Raw genomic sequence first — 18,824 nt, forward strand, 5'->3', positions numbered from 1 at the left:
CCTATAGGAGACGTACCATGTAAATACATAAAAAACGGTGTGCTAGTTCCTGTTGATTTTTCCATCACAAGTACATAAATGTATTTCAAAAGAGCCCCCTAGAGTCTACTAGATCTTTCTAACTCAAGGATGAATGTGAGTGCTGGAAATAAAATACTAATACTTAAATGTAAAAATTACGGCTTAAGTCTCTCCCTCATTCATGTAACCTCTGTAATCAGAACCTTCACTGCACATTAAGACTTCCAACAGCAAGCTAATCATGGAATATCAGAACCCTGTTTCCATTATATGTGAAGGCATAGCACTTAAAGCTTTCTTTGTTTTTTAAGGCATAGTAGGATGAGAGAAATCCTGTCATTAGTCTTGCTCACAGAACATAGTTTATGAATGTCATTGTTCTTACCAACAAAGAGATGGGGATTTCTGTGACTTAAATGTGGCTCAAAAGATCTCAAAAGATTTGGTTAAGTTTAGGCTTCTTAGGAAAGAGACTCATCTTAGAGTATTTTTCTCAGGATTCCCAGTTCTCCCCACTGTCACCGTAACCCCTAGAGTGGCAGGAGTGTTATGATGAGAGATGGGAGATGCCAGCTTGACCTGTTTCTAGACGTTTGTCTTGAAGGCCTCATTTAACATTACAGTCTCCCCTTTTGGCCCTGAGTACAAAAAGAGAACTTAGTGGTTGAAAGGAATGGTTTTGGAGTTAGGTCTCACATCTCCCCCTTAACTGGCCGAGTGACTGCACACGGTAATTATCTCAGAGGTAATTATCTCACTTTCTGCAAGTGAAAGGCCTGGCAAGGTTAATGTTTAAGTTTCAGCTAGTTTCAGCTCCTTTGAATTTGCTTAGGCGCGCTAATGTCCAACATAAAGAAATCAGAGGAATGCCAAAATTCTTCAAAGAGGGGAAGAGGCATTTTTATTTAGGACAAAAAGCACATGGAGATTCTTACGGAGTGCTAACAGAATAAATCCTATGGACTAAAGGGAGGAAAAATGAGCTGAAGCACATCTGTGTCCAGAGTCTTTCTCTGCTGCTTGCCCCATTAAGTCCAAAGCCCAGTTCAACTGAAGCTTCTCCATGAACACTTCTCCCTTGGTTCTCAGTTCTCTTCACTGACCTTAAGTTGTTCCCTTTTGTCCCAATTCTTGGGAAACTCAGAAGTTTTTGGTCTAGCAACTGATTGCATGCATCCCTGCACATTTCCAAACTCTTCAGTCTTCTAGCCTGTGGATTCTAGCTTTTAAAATCTTAAGTAACATAATGCTCCTCATGTACATTCTCCGTTTTTGGTTCTTTTTTTTTTTTTTTTTGTATCTTCTCTTAAAACATTTGCCTCCATTTGTTTTGTTTTCTAGTTCCTCACTGAACTGTGAATTCAAGTTTTTGCAAAACAATTATTAACAGTGAAATGTGGACATATTTAAAATTCACGTGTGTGGTGGGAGTTGGAGGGAGTTCAAAAGGAAAGGGGGATTAGGAAGAAAAGTAATAAGGATCTTTATAATTATCAAGTGCTAATTTACTGGGCACTGATTAGCTGATAAGTATGATCAGAGGATTTTTCATCTATTGCTCACTTATGTTCATGGCTGAAAATGCCTGCTGTCAGTCCTTACTGCAAACGTAGGCAAGCTCTGAGTCCCTGTTATAAAGAAACACAGGCTAATCAGTGGACTGCCCGAGAACATGTAAGAGATAGTAAGTCCTTTGGTTTAGAATCCTAATTTCCTGAAACCAGTCCAGTGGTCCTGTATTAATGTATTACTTCACACAGGTCCTTCAATTTATTCTCTTCCCATGACTCTGCTCCAAAGGACCTTATAGAACCAGCAGTATTTGGCTACCAAATGATAGCTTCCTAAGCATGAGCTTAAAGTTGGACAGCTAACGCTGATCAAAGGCCTTGTCCCTGATCCATTCATCACTTTTCACTTAAAGTACTCTATCAGGTACTCCTGTATTTCAAAACAGTAGGCTTATAAGGTTGTTTCTGGACTCCAAAAGGTTAACTACCATATAAACATTTTCTGCAATATGAGAATTTCGAACTCTTAAACCTCCCTCAGTTCCCCTCTGCTTTAATTAGATCACAATGTTGAGCTTAAAATATTTTTTTTGTTGGTATGTAAGTATACTGTGTCAGACTTATTTTTTTGGGCTCTAAAATCACTGCAGATGGTGATTGCAGCCATGAAATTAAAAGATGCTTAACTCCTTGGAAGGCAAGTTATGACCAACCTAGATAGCATATTAAAAAGCAGAGACATTACTTTGGCAACAAAGGTCTGTCTAGTCAAGGCTATGGTTTTTCCAGTGGTCATGTATGGATGTGAGAGTTGGACTGTGAAGAAAGCTGAGCGCCAAAGAATTGATGCTTTTGAACTGTGGTGTTGGAGAAGACTCTTGAGAGTCCCTTGGACTACAAGGAGATCCAGCCAGTCCATCCTAAAGGAGATTAGTCCTGGGTGTTCATTGGAAGGACTGATGCTAAAGCTGAAACTCCAATACTTTGGCCACCTCATGCAGAGAGCTCTCATTGGAAAAGACCCTGATGCTGGGAGGGATTAGGGGCAGGAGGAGAAGGGGACCACAGAGGATGAGATGGCTGGATGGCATCACTGACTCGATGGACATGAGTTTGAGTGAACTCCGGGAGTTGGTGATGAACAAGGAGGCCTGGCGTTCTGTGGTTCATGGGGTTGCAAAGAGTTGGTTACGACTGAGCTACTGAAGTATACTGTGAGGGCTTCCCAGATGGCTCTAGTGGTAAAGAACCTGCCTGCCAACCCAGGAGACGGATTCAATCCCTGGGTTGGGGAGTTCCCCTGGAGGAGGGCATGGCAATCCACTTAAGTATTCTTGCCTGGAGAATCCCAAGGACAGGAGCCTGGCATGCTATAGTCTATAGGGTCGAAAAGAGTTGGAAACAACTGAAGTGACTTAGCATGCAAGTATACTATGATTGCTTTTCCTCACTTTTTTGCTTTTTTTTTCTTCTGTGGCTCACTAATTCTTACCAGTTCCCTCCCAATAGGATTTTAAAACCCTCTTCAGTCTGTTTTCCTCTTGGTCAGATATCAGGTAATCTTACCAATTCTCACCCTACCCTTCACACCATTCCAAGAAAGAACCCTCTCTTCCTGCTCTAAGCTAGTTGCATGTTGAAACTCTTCTTTTCTGTTTCTTGATTCAGTTCAGTCGCTCAATTGTGTCCAACTCTGCGACCCCATGGACTGCAGCACACAGGCTTCCCTGTCCATCACCAACTCCCGAAGCTTGCTCAAACTTGTCCATGGGGTTGGTGATGCCATCCAACCATCTCATCCTTTTCCCCTTTTCTTGACTGGGTGGGTTTAAAAATTCTAGACTAGAAAGAATTGTCTCCACATTGAATCTCTTATTGGATACTGAACCCTTTTGTTTTTGCTGTATTTTTCACCTGTTTTTTAAATTCTACTTTTTAGTAGACTTCTACTTTTAGCAGACACTTCCTACTTTTCTATTGATGTTTTTAAGATTGGGGATAATATTTTTAATTTTGAAGAACTCTTTCTTATACTCCATTATCTCTCCTTTAGAAAAAAATTCTCTTGATTCCTGGTTAAAATATCTTTTATCTGAGTGAAAGTGTCACTTCAGTCATGCCCCACTCTGCAACCCCGGACTGTAGCCTGCCAGGCTCTTCTGTCCATGGAATTCTCCAGGCAGGAATACTGGAGTAGGTAGCCATTCCCTTCTCCAGGGGATCTTCCCACCCCAGGGATCAAACCCAGGTCTCTGGAATTGCAGGCAGATTCTTTACCATCTGAGCCACCTGAGAATGTTAGTTTAAAGATATTTTAAAACATTTGTTCCACTTTTTGTTTCCTTTAGATCCCAAACAGAAAAATGTTTGAAAGTGCTGTTTGTGAGTGCCAAACCTGCTTACTGTGCTGTGATTAGCTGCTCAGTCATGTCCAACTCATTGCGACTGGAGCCCACCAATCTGTCCCTGGGATTCTACAGGCGAGAATACTGGAGTAGGTTGCCATCCTTCCAGGGCATCTTCCCAACCCAGGAATCAAACCTAGGTCTCCTGCTTTGCAGGTGGATTCTTTACTGTCTGAGCCACCAACTGGGGGATGCCAAATATCACCTGTAAATCATTTCTCTGTGGTCTTTCACGTGCTCTGTTACTCCAGAGAAAAACGGTTTGGGGGAGAGCCTGATGAGGGCAGTGGGACAGGAGTGCCTTTGTTTTGTGAGGGGCAGAAAAGGGGCCAACAGCATTTTACTATTCAGGATAGTAACTTGCATTCTTCGTAATGTGTCTGGACCCTTTCTAATCCCCTATCTTCAACATGATAAATGCTAGACTTCTGCCTGGGAAAGGATGGGTAACAGTCCCAGCTTCACAGGACTGGAGAGAGGACTTCTGTGTCTGTTGAATATACAACATAATGCCCATTTCCAGTCCTGCCTCAACTACTCCCCTGGTATCCAGAACCTTCTGGGAGTTCTGCTTTGTGAATCACTTGATACAGTTTTGTCTATGCTAACTACTCCATCCACAGAGAGGCTTCCTGGTTCAAATAACCAGTCTCTAGCAGTGTTCTTGCCTGGAGAATCCCAGGGACGGTGGGCTGCCATCTATGGGGTCGCACAGAGTCGGACACAACTGAAGCGACTTAGCAGCAGCAGCAGCAGCAGCAGATTTAACTCTAAAGTGTATCTTTTAGGCTAAAAGTATTGAATAAATTAATATGTGAAATGCACTCAGAACAATGCCTGCCATATGTTAAGCACTAAGTTTCACTGCTCTTGGTCTTCCAAAAACGTAATGACATGTCTCCTGTGCAGTCTTGTTTTCTTTTTTTTAGCTTTGTGGGTTTGTTCCTTTTTCATTCCTTTAAAGGAGCAGGCAGGCATAGGATAAAATTTAACTTCAAGTTCTCTTTAATTTTTAGAATGAGGCTTAAAGACTTCCCTGGTGGCTCAGACGGTAAAGTGTCTTGCCTTCAATGCGGGAGAACCGGGTTTGATCCCTGGGTTGGGAAGAGCCTATGGAGAAGGAAATGGCAACCCACTCTAGTACTCTTGCTTGGAAAACCTCATGGACGGAGAAGCCTGGTAGGCTACAGTCCATGAGGTCGCAAAGAGTCGGACACAACCGAGCGACTTCACTTTCTACTTTATGGGTGACTCTGGACACTAATTTCAATTTCTGGACACTATAGCAGGGTTAATGTCAATTTCCCAGGCCTTCGGAAGCCACTGACCATTTGTCGTCTTTAGAAAGGCAGAGGATCTGTGCATGACACTATGCAGAGCCCGTGATGATGCAGTGGTGAGTGCTTTGGCTTGGAGTCAGAACTCTCAGCTCCAGTACTTACCAGCTGTCTAACCTCTGACAAGCCTCTCTCCAGCCAGTTTTCTGTTAAAATGAGCCAAGCGTTTTCAACAACCGTTGTCTGGCACACTCTAAGGGTTTGAGCTTGATGGCAAAGAGATGTGCTTGGCCCGAGAAAGGGAGCTGGGCGCCACCGGGAGATCTTTCTCCACCAAAACGCAGCGACTCCCGCCCCAGGCAAAGTCTTAACTATTAGATCAAACGCTAGGGTGCGGTTTCAGCCGACCAGGGGATCGAGCGGTCGGTGGCCAGTGGGAGAGGCGCGGTCCTGAAAGTTCCACCCCTGCCCCTTCCCTGGAGCCAGGAAGTTGTGAGTCCCTGGGTTCGCTCCGCGGCGACAGTTAGGAAAAGTCGGTGCCATCAACAAACATGGCCTCCATGCTAGCGTCAGCCCCGCTCTCGAGGCCGCGCTGCCGCCTGGGAATCGCGGACGCGGCGTCACCCGGCGCGGGGCCACGTGACGCGTTAGGCGCCCTAGGCGGTAGGGCTTGCGCAGGCGGAGCAGCAGTGGAGGCCTGAGTTGGGTTGGGGTTGCCCGGTGAGGTTTCCCGGCGGGTCCCGGCCTCGCGCGCACGTGGCCCCCTGCTCGCGCTCGCAGTTCTGGGCGCTGCCGGTGAGGAACCCGGGAAGGGGAGAGGGGACGGGGCGCCCCTTCTGAGGCTGGGAGGGGACTTAACTGGCCCGGCCCCTCGGGGAGGGTGGTGGGCGCCGGGCCGCCGAGCCCCCTCCGCCCGCGCCGCAGACCCGGCGCTGGTCGCGGGGGCTTTTGGAGCCCCAGCCCACCCACCGGGGCCAGCGGTGCAGGTGGACCCGACAGGGCCGAATGCCCGCCTGGAAGGCCCCACTGACCTCAGGCCCGCCCGCTCGGGCCGCCGCGGGCTGCTCCGTGGAGTTTATCTCGGGCTTTTCTTTTGGAGTGGGAGCTGGAGGCAAGTCGGTGGGCTCCTTCGGTCTTTAGGCTGGGTTGACGTCACAGGCAGGAACAGGCAGTCTTGATTCCTCGGCTCGTGTACCATATGCCTGGGAATCACGAGGTAGGAGGTTGAAGGAGACCCAAATCTGAAAAGCTTAGAGTGCTCAATTTAGGAGAGATTCTCTTGTTTTGGATAATTTATTTTTTTTTTTGGACAAATTTTTTCTTTTTGGACAATTTTTAAACCAGCTAGTCTATGCGGATACTTTAATCATTTTACCTTGACATTCCGAGCCTTCTAAAATTTCTTGACAGCCAAATAGTAAGGCTGCTTATAAGGAAATTTCTTATGTAGCAGGTAGCCAGCCCGCTGCATCTTATCCTAACGGGTTATATTGTGTATTCCATGACTTTCAAACTGAAAAAATGAAAGTGTATAAAGAGCCTTGAAAACCAGCGTAGGTAAGGAGTTTGGAAGTATAGCTGTCATCCTTTCCTTAGCTCTCAGAAGAGGGAGTCACTCCAGACACCCAGAATCCCAGGTTCATAGTCTCGGGGCCTCCATAATCTTAGCTGTCCGATTGAGACCTTACAATCCTGAGTGAAAAAATGCTTGCGGTTGATTTGTTTTGTTTTGTTTTCATAGGAAAGGAATAATGCTGTCAGCATGTCTGCACACTCCATGCTCTGTGAACGCATCGCCATAGCCAAGGAACTGATCAAGAGAGCAGAATCACTTTCCAGATCAAGAAAAGGGGGCATCGAAGGTGGTGCCAAGCTGTGCAGCAAGTTGAAGGCGGAATTAAAATTCTTACAGAAAGTAGAAGCGGGAAAAGTAGCTATTAAGGAGTCTCACTTGCAGAGCACTAACCTGACACACCTCAGAGCCATCGTGGAATCAGCAGAAAACCTGGAGGAAGTGGTCAGTGTTCTCCATGTCTTCGGTTACACAGACGCCTTTGGAGAAAAGCAGACCCTTGTGGTGGATGTTGTTGCAAATGGTGGTCATACTTGGGTGAAAGCCATTGGCCGCAAGGCTGAAGCTCTGCATAATATTTGGCTGGGCAGGGGCCAGTATGGTGACAAAAGCATTATTGAGCAGGCTGAAGATTTCCTCCAGGCCAGTCACCAGCAGCCCGTGCAGTATAGCAACCCTCACATCATCTTTGCATTTTACAATAGCGTCTCCAGCCCCATGGCTGAGAAGCTGAAAGAAATGGGCATATCAGTGAGGGGGGACATAGTAGCGGTGAATTCTCTGTTAGATCACCCTGAAGAGTTCCAGCCCAGTGAGAGTGAATCAGATGATGAGGGCCCTGAACTTTTGCAGGTGACCCGGGTAGACCGAGAAAACATCCTAGCAAGTGTCGCGTTTCCTACAGAAATCAAGGTGGACGTGTGCAAAAGAGTCAACCTGGACATTACTACTTTAATCACCTACGTATCTGCCCTCAGCTATGGAGGCTGCCACTTTATCTTCAAAGAAAAAGTACTCACGGAACAAGCAGAGCAGGAGAGGAAAGAGCAGGTTCTGCCACAGCTGGAGGCATTTATGAAGGACAAGGAGTTGTTTGCTTGCGAATCCGCTGTCAAGGATTTTCAGTCTATTCTAGATACCTTAGGAGGACCTGGGGAGAGAGAGCGAGCTGCGATGCTGATTAAGCGAATTAATGTGGTCCCAGACCAGCCTTCTGAGCGTGCCTTGAAACTAGTGGCTAGTTCCAAAATTAACAGCCGCTCATTAACAATTTTTGGGACAGGAGACAACCTGAAAGCCATTACAATGACTGCCAATAGTGGTTTTGTCAGGGCTGCCAACAACCAGGGTGTTAAGTTTAGTGTATTTATCCATCAGCCCAGAGCACTTACTGAGAGCAAAGAGGCCCTCGCTGCCCCCTTACTGAAGGACTGCACAGCTGACAGCGAACACTAATAATATCCTTTATTGTCACGGAAATAAGTTATTTATACCAAAGGCTGTGTTTCCCTATCTTAATTGGGAAAAAAAAAAAAGATCTGTGGTAAAATTAATACTTAGAACTCTTATTAAATCAGTTGATGGTGTGTCTCATCTATAAGGTAAATAACCTAAAGTAGAAAAAGCATAAGAGACAACCTTATTTATCAAACTGGCTGCATTATAATTAGAACAGAAGTACATCTCTGTAAGGCTTGTAGCTGTATCACAATACTTTGATTTGATTCAGTAGGGTTCCATCTCCCCTTATGGTAATCGCATCTCTTTGACTGTGGCTACATGCATCTTGCATTAAATATCGAGCAACCTCTGAAGCTTGTTTTCCATGATATTGATTTAGCATTTGATATGGGTTGACCCTGGGAGTTCATTGTTTACAGATAATTTTAGATTCCAAAATTATGGCCATTATTAACAAAAAAATACTGATTGCTATCTGTTAGGTGCAGTCTGGTGGTAATGTACATTAACATAGAAGGAAACAAAGTGAAGTCTGATCACAGGAGTCCCATGAATCTGAAATACCATTGTAAAAAGATAGCAATCATACTGCTACACACCTAAGATGTTGAAGGTTAAATGTTAATTTGAATATACTGAGAAATATATAAATTCAGATTTTACTTTTAAATATAAATAGCCCCCACATGGCCAGTATTTGGATTATGGGTACTATTCTTGTTGTGTAAGTGGCAAGGGATAGGTGCATTATCCCATTACATCTCTCTCGTGAAATAGCCCCAGGGAGATTTCATGCCTGCTGCATGATACAGTTGTAATTAAAAAGAAAATTTTCATGTCCATATTGTGCTAGGTGTTTTATTAATGTGCTGCTGCTAAGTCGCTTCAGTCGTGTCCGACTCTGTGCGACCCCATAGACGGCAGCCCACCAGGCTCCGCCATCCCTGGGATTCTCCAGTCAAGAACACTGGAGTGGGTTGCCATTTCCTTCTCCATTATTAATGTGCAGTGAAAACAAATTAGCAAAGTAGATAATGTATTTACATTTAAAAAAATTGGGACTTGAGTCTTAAAGCTGAGGTATTAACTTGTGCTGAGTGTAGGAGCCAGCGTTAAGAACTTGATTTTGTGATTCCACAGCCTGGCCTTTTCTACTGTGCCAGCCCCATTTTGTGAGTAAACGTATTTCCAGCCACAATGTTAAGTAGGTGAAATTTGATTGTTGGGGCCTGTGACAATGGAAATGAAATGCAAAATTAAGAGCATGGGGTGTTTCTCTGGGAGAGATTTTATTACTAAACACATTTCCTAGGGGGAAATGTCTGTGATTGGGACTCCAATTTAGTGTAGAGAGGTAGATTTAACTCATTGCAACAGAAATTGTCTAGTGTTAGAAGTTGAACTTAGGCCTTCTCAAGTACCTATTAAAGTCCTAAAGTATTGATCCTTGGTACTATTAAGTACCTAGTGTTTTAACAGTTATTGGTACAAAAGGATGAATAATTGCACTTTGCTCTAAGGAGTTCTTAGTCTGGACTGGAGGTGAACAATTGAAGTATAATTAATGTGCTGAATTTTTGAAAATTATGTTTAAAATACTGTGGAAACAAGGGAGTAATTCTTGATGTGGGGAGCAGAAAGTCAGAGAGGAAGTAACCTCTGAGGGGTTTCAGTGTGAGATTTGACAAGTATACAGGGCATGGATGGGAAAGATACAGAAGTCTGACTGTGAGGTTCTGTCCAGAGTCCAAGCATGTGGACACTATGAAACTGGAGGTGAAACTAGAAAAGTTGGCAAAGTTCTCCGGGAGTTTGGCATTAGAGATCCATTGGTGATTTTTTAAGATCTGGTTGTGATCAAATCTCTTAGAAAAACAGGAAAAACTTGTAGTGTGGAGGAATAATTAAAGAAAGGAAAGATAGGATTATAAAAACGCTAGTGCGGTGTGGTGGAATATAGTCATGGCTGTATACTAGATGCATTCAAGGCGTGCGTGCTCTGTCGTGTCCAATTCATTGTGACCCCATGGACTGTAGCCTGCCGGACTTCTCTGTCCATGGGATTTTCCAGGCAAGAATACTGGAGTGGGTTGCTATTTCCTTCTCTAGGGGATCTTTCCAACCCAGGGATGGAACCCTGCATTGCAGGTGGATTCTTTACCACTGAACCACTGGGGGAAGCCCAGTCAAGGCAGTTGTCCTAATACTCATTCCTTTGTTGAATAGACATTTATCCAGTGCCTGCCATGTCAGATGGCATGCCACTGAAAAATAGAGCAAATAATTTTGGGTGTCAAACAGGAAATACAACCAATACTAAAAAGTAAACTAAGTTGAATCACTTTCAAGTGAGGGGCCAGGGTGGAGAATAAATGTGGTCCATATAGTAAGAGAAGACAAAAAAATTCGCAAGGGAAGCAATAAAACCAGAAAGCACAACATGAGTTACAAGACCAAGAAGGATATAAAACATCTTTGGAGAAGATTGATTATATGGAAATATACAATAGCTATATACTATTTTAATAAACTTAGAAGTTAGCCATGCTTCCTATCAGGTTGAGATGTCATCTCATTAAATTCTAAATCAGCTCAGAGAACACATGTTTATTATTTTTCTAATACCATGTGATTGATTCTGGAGGAGCCAAGAGAGTCTTTGGAATAAATTGATTAAAAGATACTTCAAAATATAAAAAAAAAATGATTTTCTTAGAGAATAGATAAAATTGAAGAAGAACTAGAAAACCTACTTAGCCCATAGTCATTGAGAAAATTGTTAAAATAGTTAATGACCTCCCCCGAATTTCCAGGTCCAGTTAACCTCCTTTAGGTAAGTGTTGCTTATGTTTAAATGTGAAATAATCTCCTTGGTCTGAAAAATAATATGGGCAAACTGTACCTGACACATGACAGACACTTGATAAATGTTTATTAAATGAGTGAGTATCATGTCAGTTCTGCCCTAAACAGTTTGCGGTGATGAAAATGTTTTGGAATTAGATAAAGTTGGTAGTTACACAACATTATGAATGTAAGCCAGTTAATTTTATGTTTTCTGAATTTCACATCAATTTAAAAAATAGTACCCTGTAAGTAGGGTAGAAATATTTCGAGTATAAGATGTGTTCCATTTACTCACCCTCCTTTGCCCCAAAATGAGAACTTTGGCTGTTCCTCTTTGAGGACAGGGCCCTTGTGAAGGCCTGCAGTCCTGTGGCTATATCTTAATTCAGGTAATTGCAGGCCAGTTGTCTCAAATCGTTGTGTGTGTGTGTTCAGTTGTGTCCAACTCTGTGACACCATGGGCTGTAGTCTGCCAGGCTTCTCTGTCCATGGGATTCTCCAGGCAAGAATACTGGAGTAGGTTGCCATGACCTCCTCCAGGGCATCTTTCCAACCCAGGGATCGAACCCCAGTCTCTCATGTCTCCTGCATTAACAGGCTGGTTCTTTACCACTAGTGCCACCTGGGAAGCCCCCAGATACACTACCAGCCAATTAAGTCATTTGTACACTTGATTTGCTTTGAGTTACTTTACACTTTTTGACCGTTTTTCTTAGTATGTTTCTCCATCTTTTTATTGACTTAAATTATAGTATGGACATGAGTCTTATCTGTAGTGCATTGCTAAATCTTCTAGTTTGCCTTTGTGTGTGTGTGTGTGACTGGGGAAGTGCTGTTACGTTTATGAAACCCTGTTTCCTTTCTCTCCTGAGCACAGTGGAAGCACATCTCTCAACCTCCTCTGAAGTTAGCTGTGGACGTGGAATATGGGTGGGGTAAATGCACCACTTCCAGGCTTGGCTCTGGAACGTCTGTGACCCTTTGCACTCTTCTTCTCATTTATAATCAGATACTAAAGAGTCTGTGGTGGATTCTGACCCCGGGAGCACTTCTGCTCTGTGGAACTGAATCACGCTCCCAGTTTTTCTCCATTGATGAACTCCATGCAGGTTTTAGGGGCATCATCTTATCATATTGTATTTTGAAAGGACTTCTTTGGATGTGACCTATTCTTTTCAGTCTCTTTCCATAGTCTTGGCTGACTCTTTGGATCTTCCTAAGAAGAAAGCGATATAGACATTCATATGAAAGATTTTTCCAATTTAGACATTAGCATTAAAAGAGATAAACACTTTTAATCTGAAAGATTTCATTCCAGGAAATAATTTTTTTCTTTTGCTCCTCCATCTCTCAGATACATCATCAGAAGGGTTTAAGGAGTCATGCGAAATGACTAGAATTCTAAACTAAAATTAATTTCAAGTGGAGCACTGTATTTTATTTCTTTGATGACATCTATATCTGCCAGTGGTGTATATAGAAAACACAATGCACACCTGCAGCACAGACCCAGCGTGGCACACATGTGTGTGTACATTTGGCATGGTTTTCTTCCTTTAAATACCCAAACCCCCCAACTGTTTGTAAGTAACTTTTTTCAAAACTGTATTCACTAAGGAAAATAAGTGTCCATAATATTAAGGGTGGAATTCTTGAATGAGTCACATATGTGTGTGTGTATGTGTGTGTGGCATGCATGCTCAGTCATGTCTGACTCTTGACTCCATAGACTGTAGCCTGTCAGGCTTCTCTGTCCATGGGATTTTTCAAGCAAGTATACTGGAGTGGATTGCCATGTCCTACTTCAGGGGATCTCCCTGACTCAGGGCTTGAACCTGCGTCACCTGTGGTGCCTGCGTTGGCAGGTGGATTCTTTACCACTAGTGCCACCTGGGAAGCCAGGTGTGTGTGTGTGGAATGGAGGCTAACAGTGGTTCCTAAAATCTCAGCTCAGAAAAAAAGGCAAAGATCCTCTGACACTTCTCCTGGGATACTTCACAGAGAATAGAGAAAAGAATTTTTAGCCAGTAGGACCCTTAGAAGATGATGATGATCACAATAGTAATAATAATGCTGATACCAATATAACAAAACTGTCCTATCTGGGCCTCATTTAGTCACGTATAAACCAGTGAACTCAATAAATTGACTTCAATTCTAGCTCCACTTTTTCCCCGCAAAAAGACAAATGTGAGGTGGTTTAATGGTCTTACATAGATCCCTGGGGACTCCCTAGTTATTTTTGAGTCCTTCTGGTGTGAAGGATAACTGTTACCAGTGCCAGGAGTGTGGAGATGACAGATTAATCATAATATGTAATTTATAAATTCCAGGCTGAATGAATTGCCATCAGTTTGGTCATGAGATCAGATCTTTAAGAATAGATTTGATGCGTGCACATATTTTCCTAACTTTGGTGTAATAAAGAATGTTGGATAAAAAAAAAAAGGGACTTTGGAGATTGTCTTTGCCAAACACATCTCGGGTTATGGGTGGAAACAGTTTTAGGAGAGGAACAGCCAGATTTCTGGCTTGGTAATTACCAGCTCTGGTCACTGGGAGGCAGCACACAATGATGGTCAGTTCTTGCCTGGGAGGCAGAGCTGTTTGGATACATTTTGCCATTCTGTGTGAGCCCTGGGTAAGTGACAACCTCACCAAGCTTTAGTTTCCTTATCTGTAAAATAAGGATGTGAAATAAGACACTCTATTGAGTGAACTCCAGGAGTTGGTGATGGACAGGGAGGCCTGGCGTGCTGTGGTTCATGGGGTCGCTAAGAGTCGGACACGACTGAGCGACTGAACTGAACTGAACTGAACTGAACTGATGGATAGCGTTTAAAACGGCATCTGACGCAAAGTCAGGCCTAGTAACCATCAGGCGTTGCTAGTTGTCATGCTTTCTGTGCTTTGACATATGATTGCTTTGACTTTTCATGCTGATTATTTCTTTTTGGAATAAATTGTACATTTACATAGACTACACTTGCGGTATACACGTGTGCTTGCATGTACACACAAGCTTTTGGATCCCTTTATTTTGCATCATTTGACCCTTTAGTATTTCGCATTTCAGCTGTGTTTGATTTTGAGAATTCCAATTCCTTCTGATTTTTGTTTGAATCCCAAAATAGTTATTTCCCTTTCTTTAACTCCTGGTCGTAATTCTGGCAGTGATTCAGACATGGCAAGTAGAGGACCTTGAGAATAGCACTGCATGACCACACAGGTTCCCGAGCAGGGTGGGTATTGTTAGGGGTCCTAGCAATTTTAATAAGGATTATTTTCTGTGTCTGTGGTGGAGAGCACACAGGTTTGGGACACCTGTCCAGTGTGACTATGGGATAGAGTGTGGAGTAGGGGGGGAGGTAGAGATTTTTGTGGGCAGATAAATTATATAGGGGTGGGGTGTCAGTGCTAATGGCAAATAATTAAAAAACTCAAAGCAGCATTTATTCCTAAAGATCTACTTCAGTTCTGATTCTAGGTAAAGTTCTGGCCTTTGTTTACCCTTTTTTCCTTCTCACTTTATAAACACCTTAAATCCTTTTTTGATTCAAAGTGGTGACACAGGCTCATAGTAAATAAAATAAGCTCATGGTAAACATTCTGTGATTTTAATAACTATCAATTTATTATCTAAAGACATCTACAATGAAGAGGAGTGAAACAAACAAGGTCAACAGCAGAGCATTTTTGGATGTGATGTGTGGTTCCATGTTCTGTACTTTACCATGAATAATGTGGAAGAAATGAAAATATTTGTCCATAGGCAGAGTTAGGGATGGGGGAGCTATCTCACAGTATTTATATTCTTTGTGTTGTTTTCAGACTTGATGTCTCTGTCGTCAGTTCTCATTTGCTCTATTATTAATGCCAACATCTGGTGAGATTCTAGCCCCCTTGACATTTCTTCTTTTGAAGATTCTTGTGGTCTTGGTCTATGAAAAAAAACAAATGGGCACAGTGTGAGTTGAGAACAGAAAGTCAGTTTATTTCTGCTTCTTAAAAGGGTATCTGTGCATTCTCTGCTGTGCCCTTTCTCTTTCTGTTCTACACAGTGTGTATTGGATGTAGGGAATATGATTTCTTTCTGCATGATTTCTAGAATATAGAATATTAGTTCAAAAGAAAAATGTGACAGTAGAACAAGGTTACAGTCCTAACGAAAATTCTGCAGGAAGAACATTAAATGGGAGATGCTATAATAATAGATCCTACTCCGTTTTGTATTTCTGAGAGCTGAATGAGGTGATGGCTTGACTACAGCAGAGTGGTTGTTTTATTTCCGTATTTATCAAGGGTGGTAGGGCAGGAGCCAAGCAGAGTGGTGGATTGTGAAAGGTACATGAATGAAGAGGGAAAACTGACCAAAAAATAGGCCAATTGAAACAAAATGGAATGTCAACCAGAAGTCCCCATGTAAAGTCAGGGAGCAGAGTTCTTATAGCGGATGGAATTCCCAGGTGGGGCTGTTTATGTTTCCACTGGACTCTGAGCATCAGTCATCCAGGTTAGTAACATGGCTGACTTATGGTTTCTGGCTTGGTTCTTGACTGGTCTCCTGAGAGTGAGGGCAGATGGTCTATCCATGGTTGCTTCATGTTTATCTGACTTTGTAACCATAGTATAATCATCTGTTGAACATTGGCTAGACAGAATAGTTATTTCTTCTGTAAGTATTGGACTTAGGTTCTCAGGTGGCAAAGTTTGAGACAACTCTGAAAAATAACAATGACAACAACAACAGCAAAAAAAACTTGGGTCTCTCTTATTTTCTTCATTCAGCTGAGTTTCAGTTCAGTTCAGTCGCTCAGTCGTGTCTGACTCTTTGCGACCCCATGAATCACAGCACGCCAGGCCTCCCTGTCCATCACCAACTCCCGGAGTTCACTCAAACTCATGTCCATCGAGTCGGTGATGCCATCCAGCCATCTCATTCTCTGTCGTCCCCTTCTCCTCCCGCCCCCAATCCCTCCCACATCAGAGTCTTTTCCAGTGAGTCAGCTCGTCGCATGAGGTGGCCAAAGTATTGGAGTTTCAGCTTTAGCATCAGTCCTTCCTCAGCTGAGTTTATTCCATTCCTAAATCAAGGCCATTACATAGGAGAAAAGGAAAAAGACAAGATATTTTAGAAAGAATTTGCTTGCACCTAAAAAAAAATCAACATTCAGAAAACTAAAGTCATAGCATCCAGTCCCGTCACTTCATGGCAAATAGATGGGGAAACAGTGGAAACAGTGGCTGACTCTATTTTTCTGGGCTCCAAAATTACTGCAGATGGTGACTGCAGCCATGAAATTAAAAGATGCTTACTCCTTGGAAGGAAAGTTATGACCAACCTAGACAGCATATTAAAAAGCAGAGACATTACTTTGCCAACAAAGGTCTGTCTAGTCAAGGCTATGGTTTTTCCAGTGGTCATGTATGGATGTGAGAGTTGGACTGTGAAGAAAGCTGAGCACTGAAGAATTGATGCTTTTGAACTGTGGTGCTAGAGAAGACTCTTGAGAGTCCCTTGGACTGCAAGGAGATCAATCCTGGGTGTTCATTGGAGGGACTGATGTTGAAGCTGAAACTCCAATACTTCGGCCACCTGATACAAAGAGCTGACTCATTGGAAAAGACCCTGATGCTGGGAAAGATTGAGGACAGGAAGAGAAGGGGTCAACAGAGGATGAGATGGTTGGATGGCATCACCGACTCAATGGACATGGGTTTGGGTGGACTGCTGGAGTTGGTGATGGACAGGGAGGCCTGGCATGCTGCTGTTCATGGGGTCTTAAAGAGTCGGACATGACTGAGTGACTGAACTGAACTGAAAAAAAAAACACCTGACGTGAAAAGACGTTTAACATTGGTAATTATTAGAGTAATGCAAATCAAAACTACAGTGAGGTATCATGTCACATGGGTCAGAATGACCACCACCAAAATGTCTACAAATAATAAACGCTGGAGATGGTGTGAAGAAAAGGTAACCCTCCTACACTATTGGTTGGAATATAAAATTGGTATAGCTGCTATGGAAAACAGTATGGGGGTTCCTTAAGAAGCTAAAACTAGAGTTACCATATGATTCAGCAGTCTCACTCCTGGGTGTATATCCAGAAAAGATGAAGGAAGTAACCTAAGTGTCCAGCAACAGATGAATGGATAAAGAAGATGTGACACGTATATACCATGCTGCTGCTGCTGCTGCTGCTAAGTCACTTCAGTCGTATCTGACTCTGTGTGACCCCATAGACGGCAGCCCATCAGGCTCCCCCGTGCCTGGGATTCTCCAGGCAAGAACACTGGAGTGGGTTGCCATTTCCTTCTCCAATGTGTGAAAGTGAAAAGGGAAAGTGAAGTCGCTCAGTCGTGTCTGACTCGTAGCGACCCCATGGACTGCAACCTACCAGGCTCCTCCGTCCATGGGATTTTCTAGGCAAGAGTACTGGAGTGGCTTGCCATTGCCTTCTCCGGTATATACCATATATATATGTAAATACTTATTCATATAATATTTATATAACGTAAATATAAATATGTAAATATATGTAAACACAAATAAGTATATATGTAAATACATATAAAACACACACATTGTATATATATGTGTGTATGTATATAGAATGGAATATTTCTCAGCCAGAAGAAAGAATGAAATATTGCTATTTGCTGCAACATGGATGGACTTAGGGATTATCATACTAACTGAGGTAAGTCAGAGAAAGACAAATAATATATCACTTTTATGTGGAATCTAAAACAAAATACGAATGAGTTTATTTACAAAACAGATTCACAGAAAACAAACTGATGTTTACCAAGGTGGAAAGGGATAAATTAGGATTGTGGGATTAACACATATGCACTGCTGCTGCTGCTAAGTCACTTTAGTCGTGTCCAACTCTGTGTGACCCCGTAGACGGAAGCCCATCAGGCTCCCCCGTCCCTGGGATTCTCCAGGCAAGAACACTGGAGTGGATTGCCATTTCCTTCTCCAATGTGTGAAAGTGAAGTCACTCAGTCGTGTCTGACCCTTAGCGACCCCATGGACTGCAGCTTACCAGGCTCCTCCATCCATGGGATTTTCTAGGCAAGAGTACTGGAGTGGCTTGCCATTGCCTTCTCCGCTCCGATGCACTACTGTATCTAAAATAGATAACAAGGATTTACTGTGTAACACAGTGAACTGTGTTCAATATCTTGTAGTAACTTATAATGGAAAAGAATCTGAAAAAATATGCAACTGAATTACTTTGCTCTACACCTAAAACTAACACAAGTGCTATAAGTCATTGTTTTCTTAACAAAGTTCTTTAGATACAATGAAGATCTAGAACTTATACTTCAATAATGCAAAAATAGTCATGCATGTATCACATTGAACAAATTTTCTTATCAATAAACAAAAAATATCCGAAAATACAAAAGAAAAAGTTTTCAACTTCAAGATAGACATAGCAAAATACACTAAAATATCTGGCTACCAAAAGTCAACTAGAGTATAAAAGCACTGTTTTGCTAAGGACTTGAACATAAATTCATCTGCTCTGAAAATGTCAAGCTTCTCTAATGTGTTCACAGTGACTAGGAGATGAAAATTGAAATTCAAATTGGAAAGCAATTCAGGTACTGAGCTAGAAATAATAGAGACACCAAATGCAGGCTGGAGGGATTACTGCCATGAATTACGCTGCTCCAGCAGCTGACAATTAATATTGTGTCTCATTCATAATGC

General features: G+C 42.7%; 1 protein-coding gene across 1 annotated transcript; it reads left to right on the forward strand.

The window, feature by feature from the left end:
- The first annotated feature begins 5,847 nt into the window (after window positions 1-5,847).
- Window positions 5,848-10,852, forward strand: C3H7orf25 (chromosome 3 C7orf25 homolog). Its single transcript, XM_055421142.2, has 2 exons — window positions 5,848-6,009; window positions 6,956-10,852. Exon 2 carries the CDS (start codon window positions 6,977-6,979, stop codon window positions 8,240-8,242), a length of 1,266 nt encoding a protein of 421 aa, XP_055277117.1. The 5' UTR covers window positions 5,848-6,009; window positions 6,956-6,976; the 3' UTR covers window positions 8,243-10,852.
- Window positions 10,853-18,824: the final 7,972 nt, after the last annotated feature.

The sequence above is a fragment of the Moschus berezovskii genome, chromosome 3 (assembly GCF_049115385.1).
Source record: "Moschus berezovskii isolate FMDL1 chromosome 3, NW_MosBer_1.0, whole genome shotgun sequence".
Taxonomy (NCBI): domain Eukaryota; kingdom Metazoa; phylum Chordata; class Mammalia; order Artiodactyla; family Moschidae; genus Moschus; species Moschus berezovskii.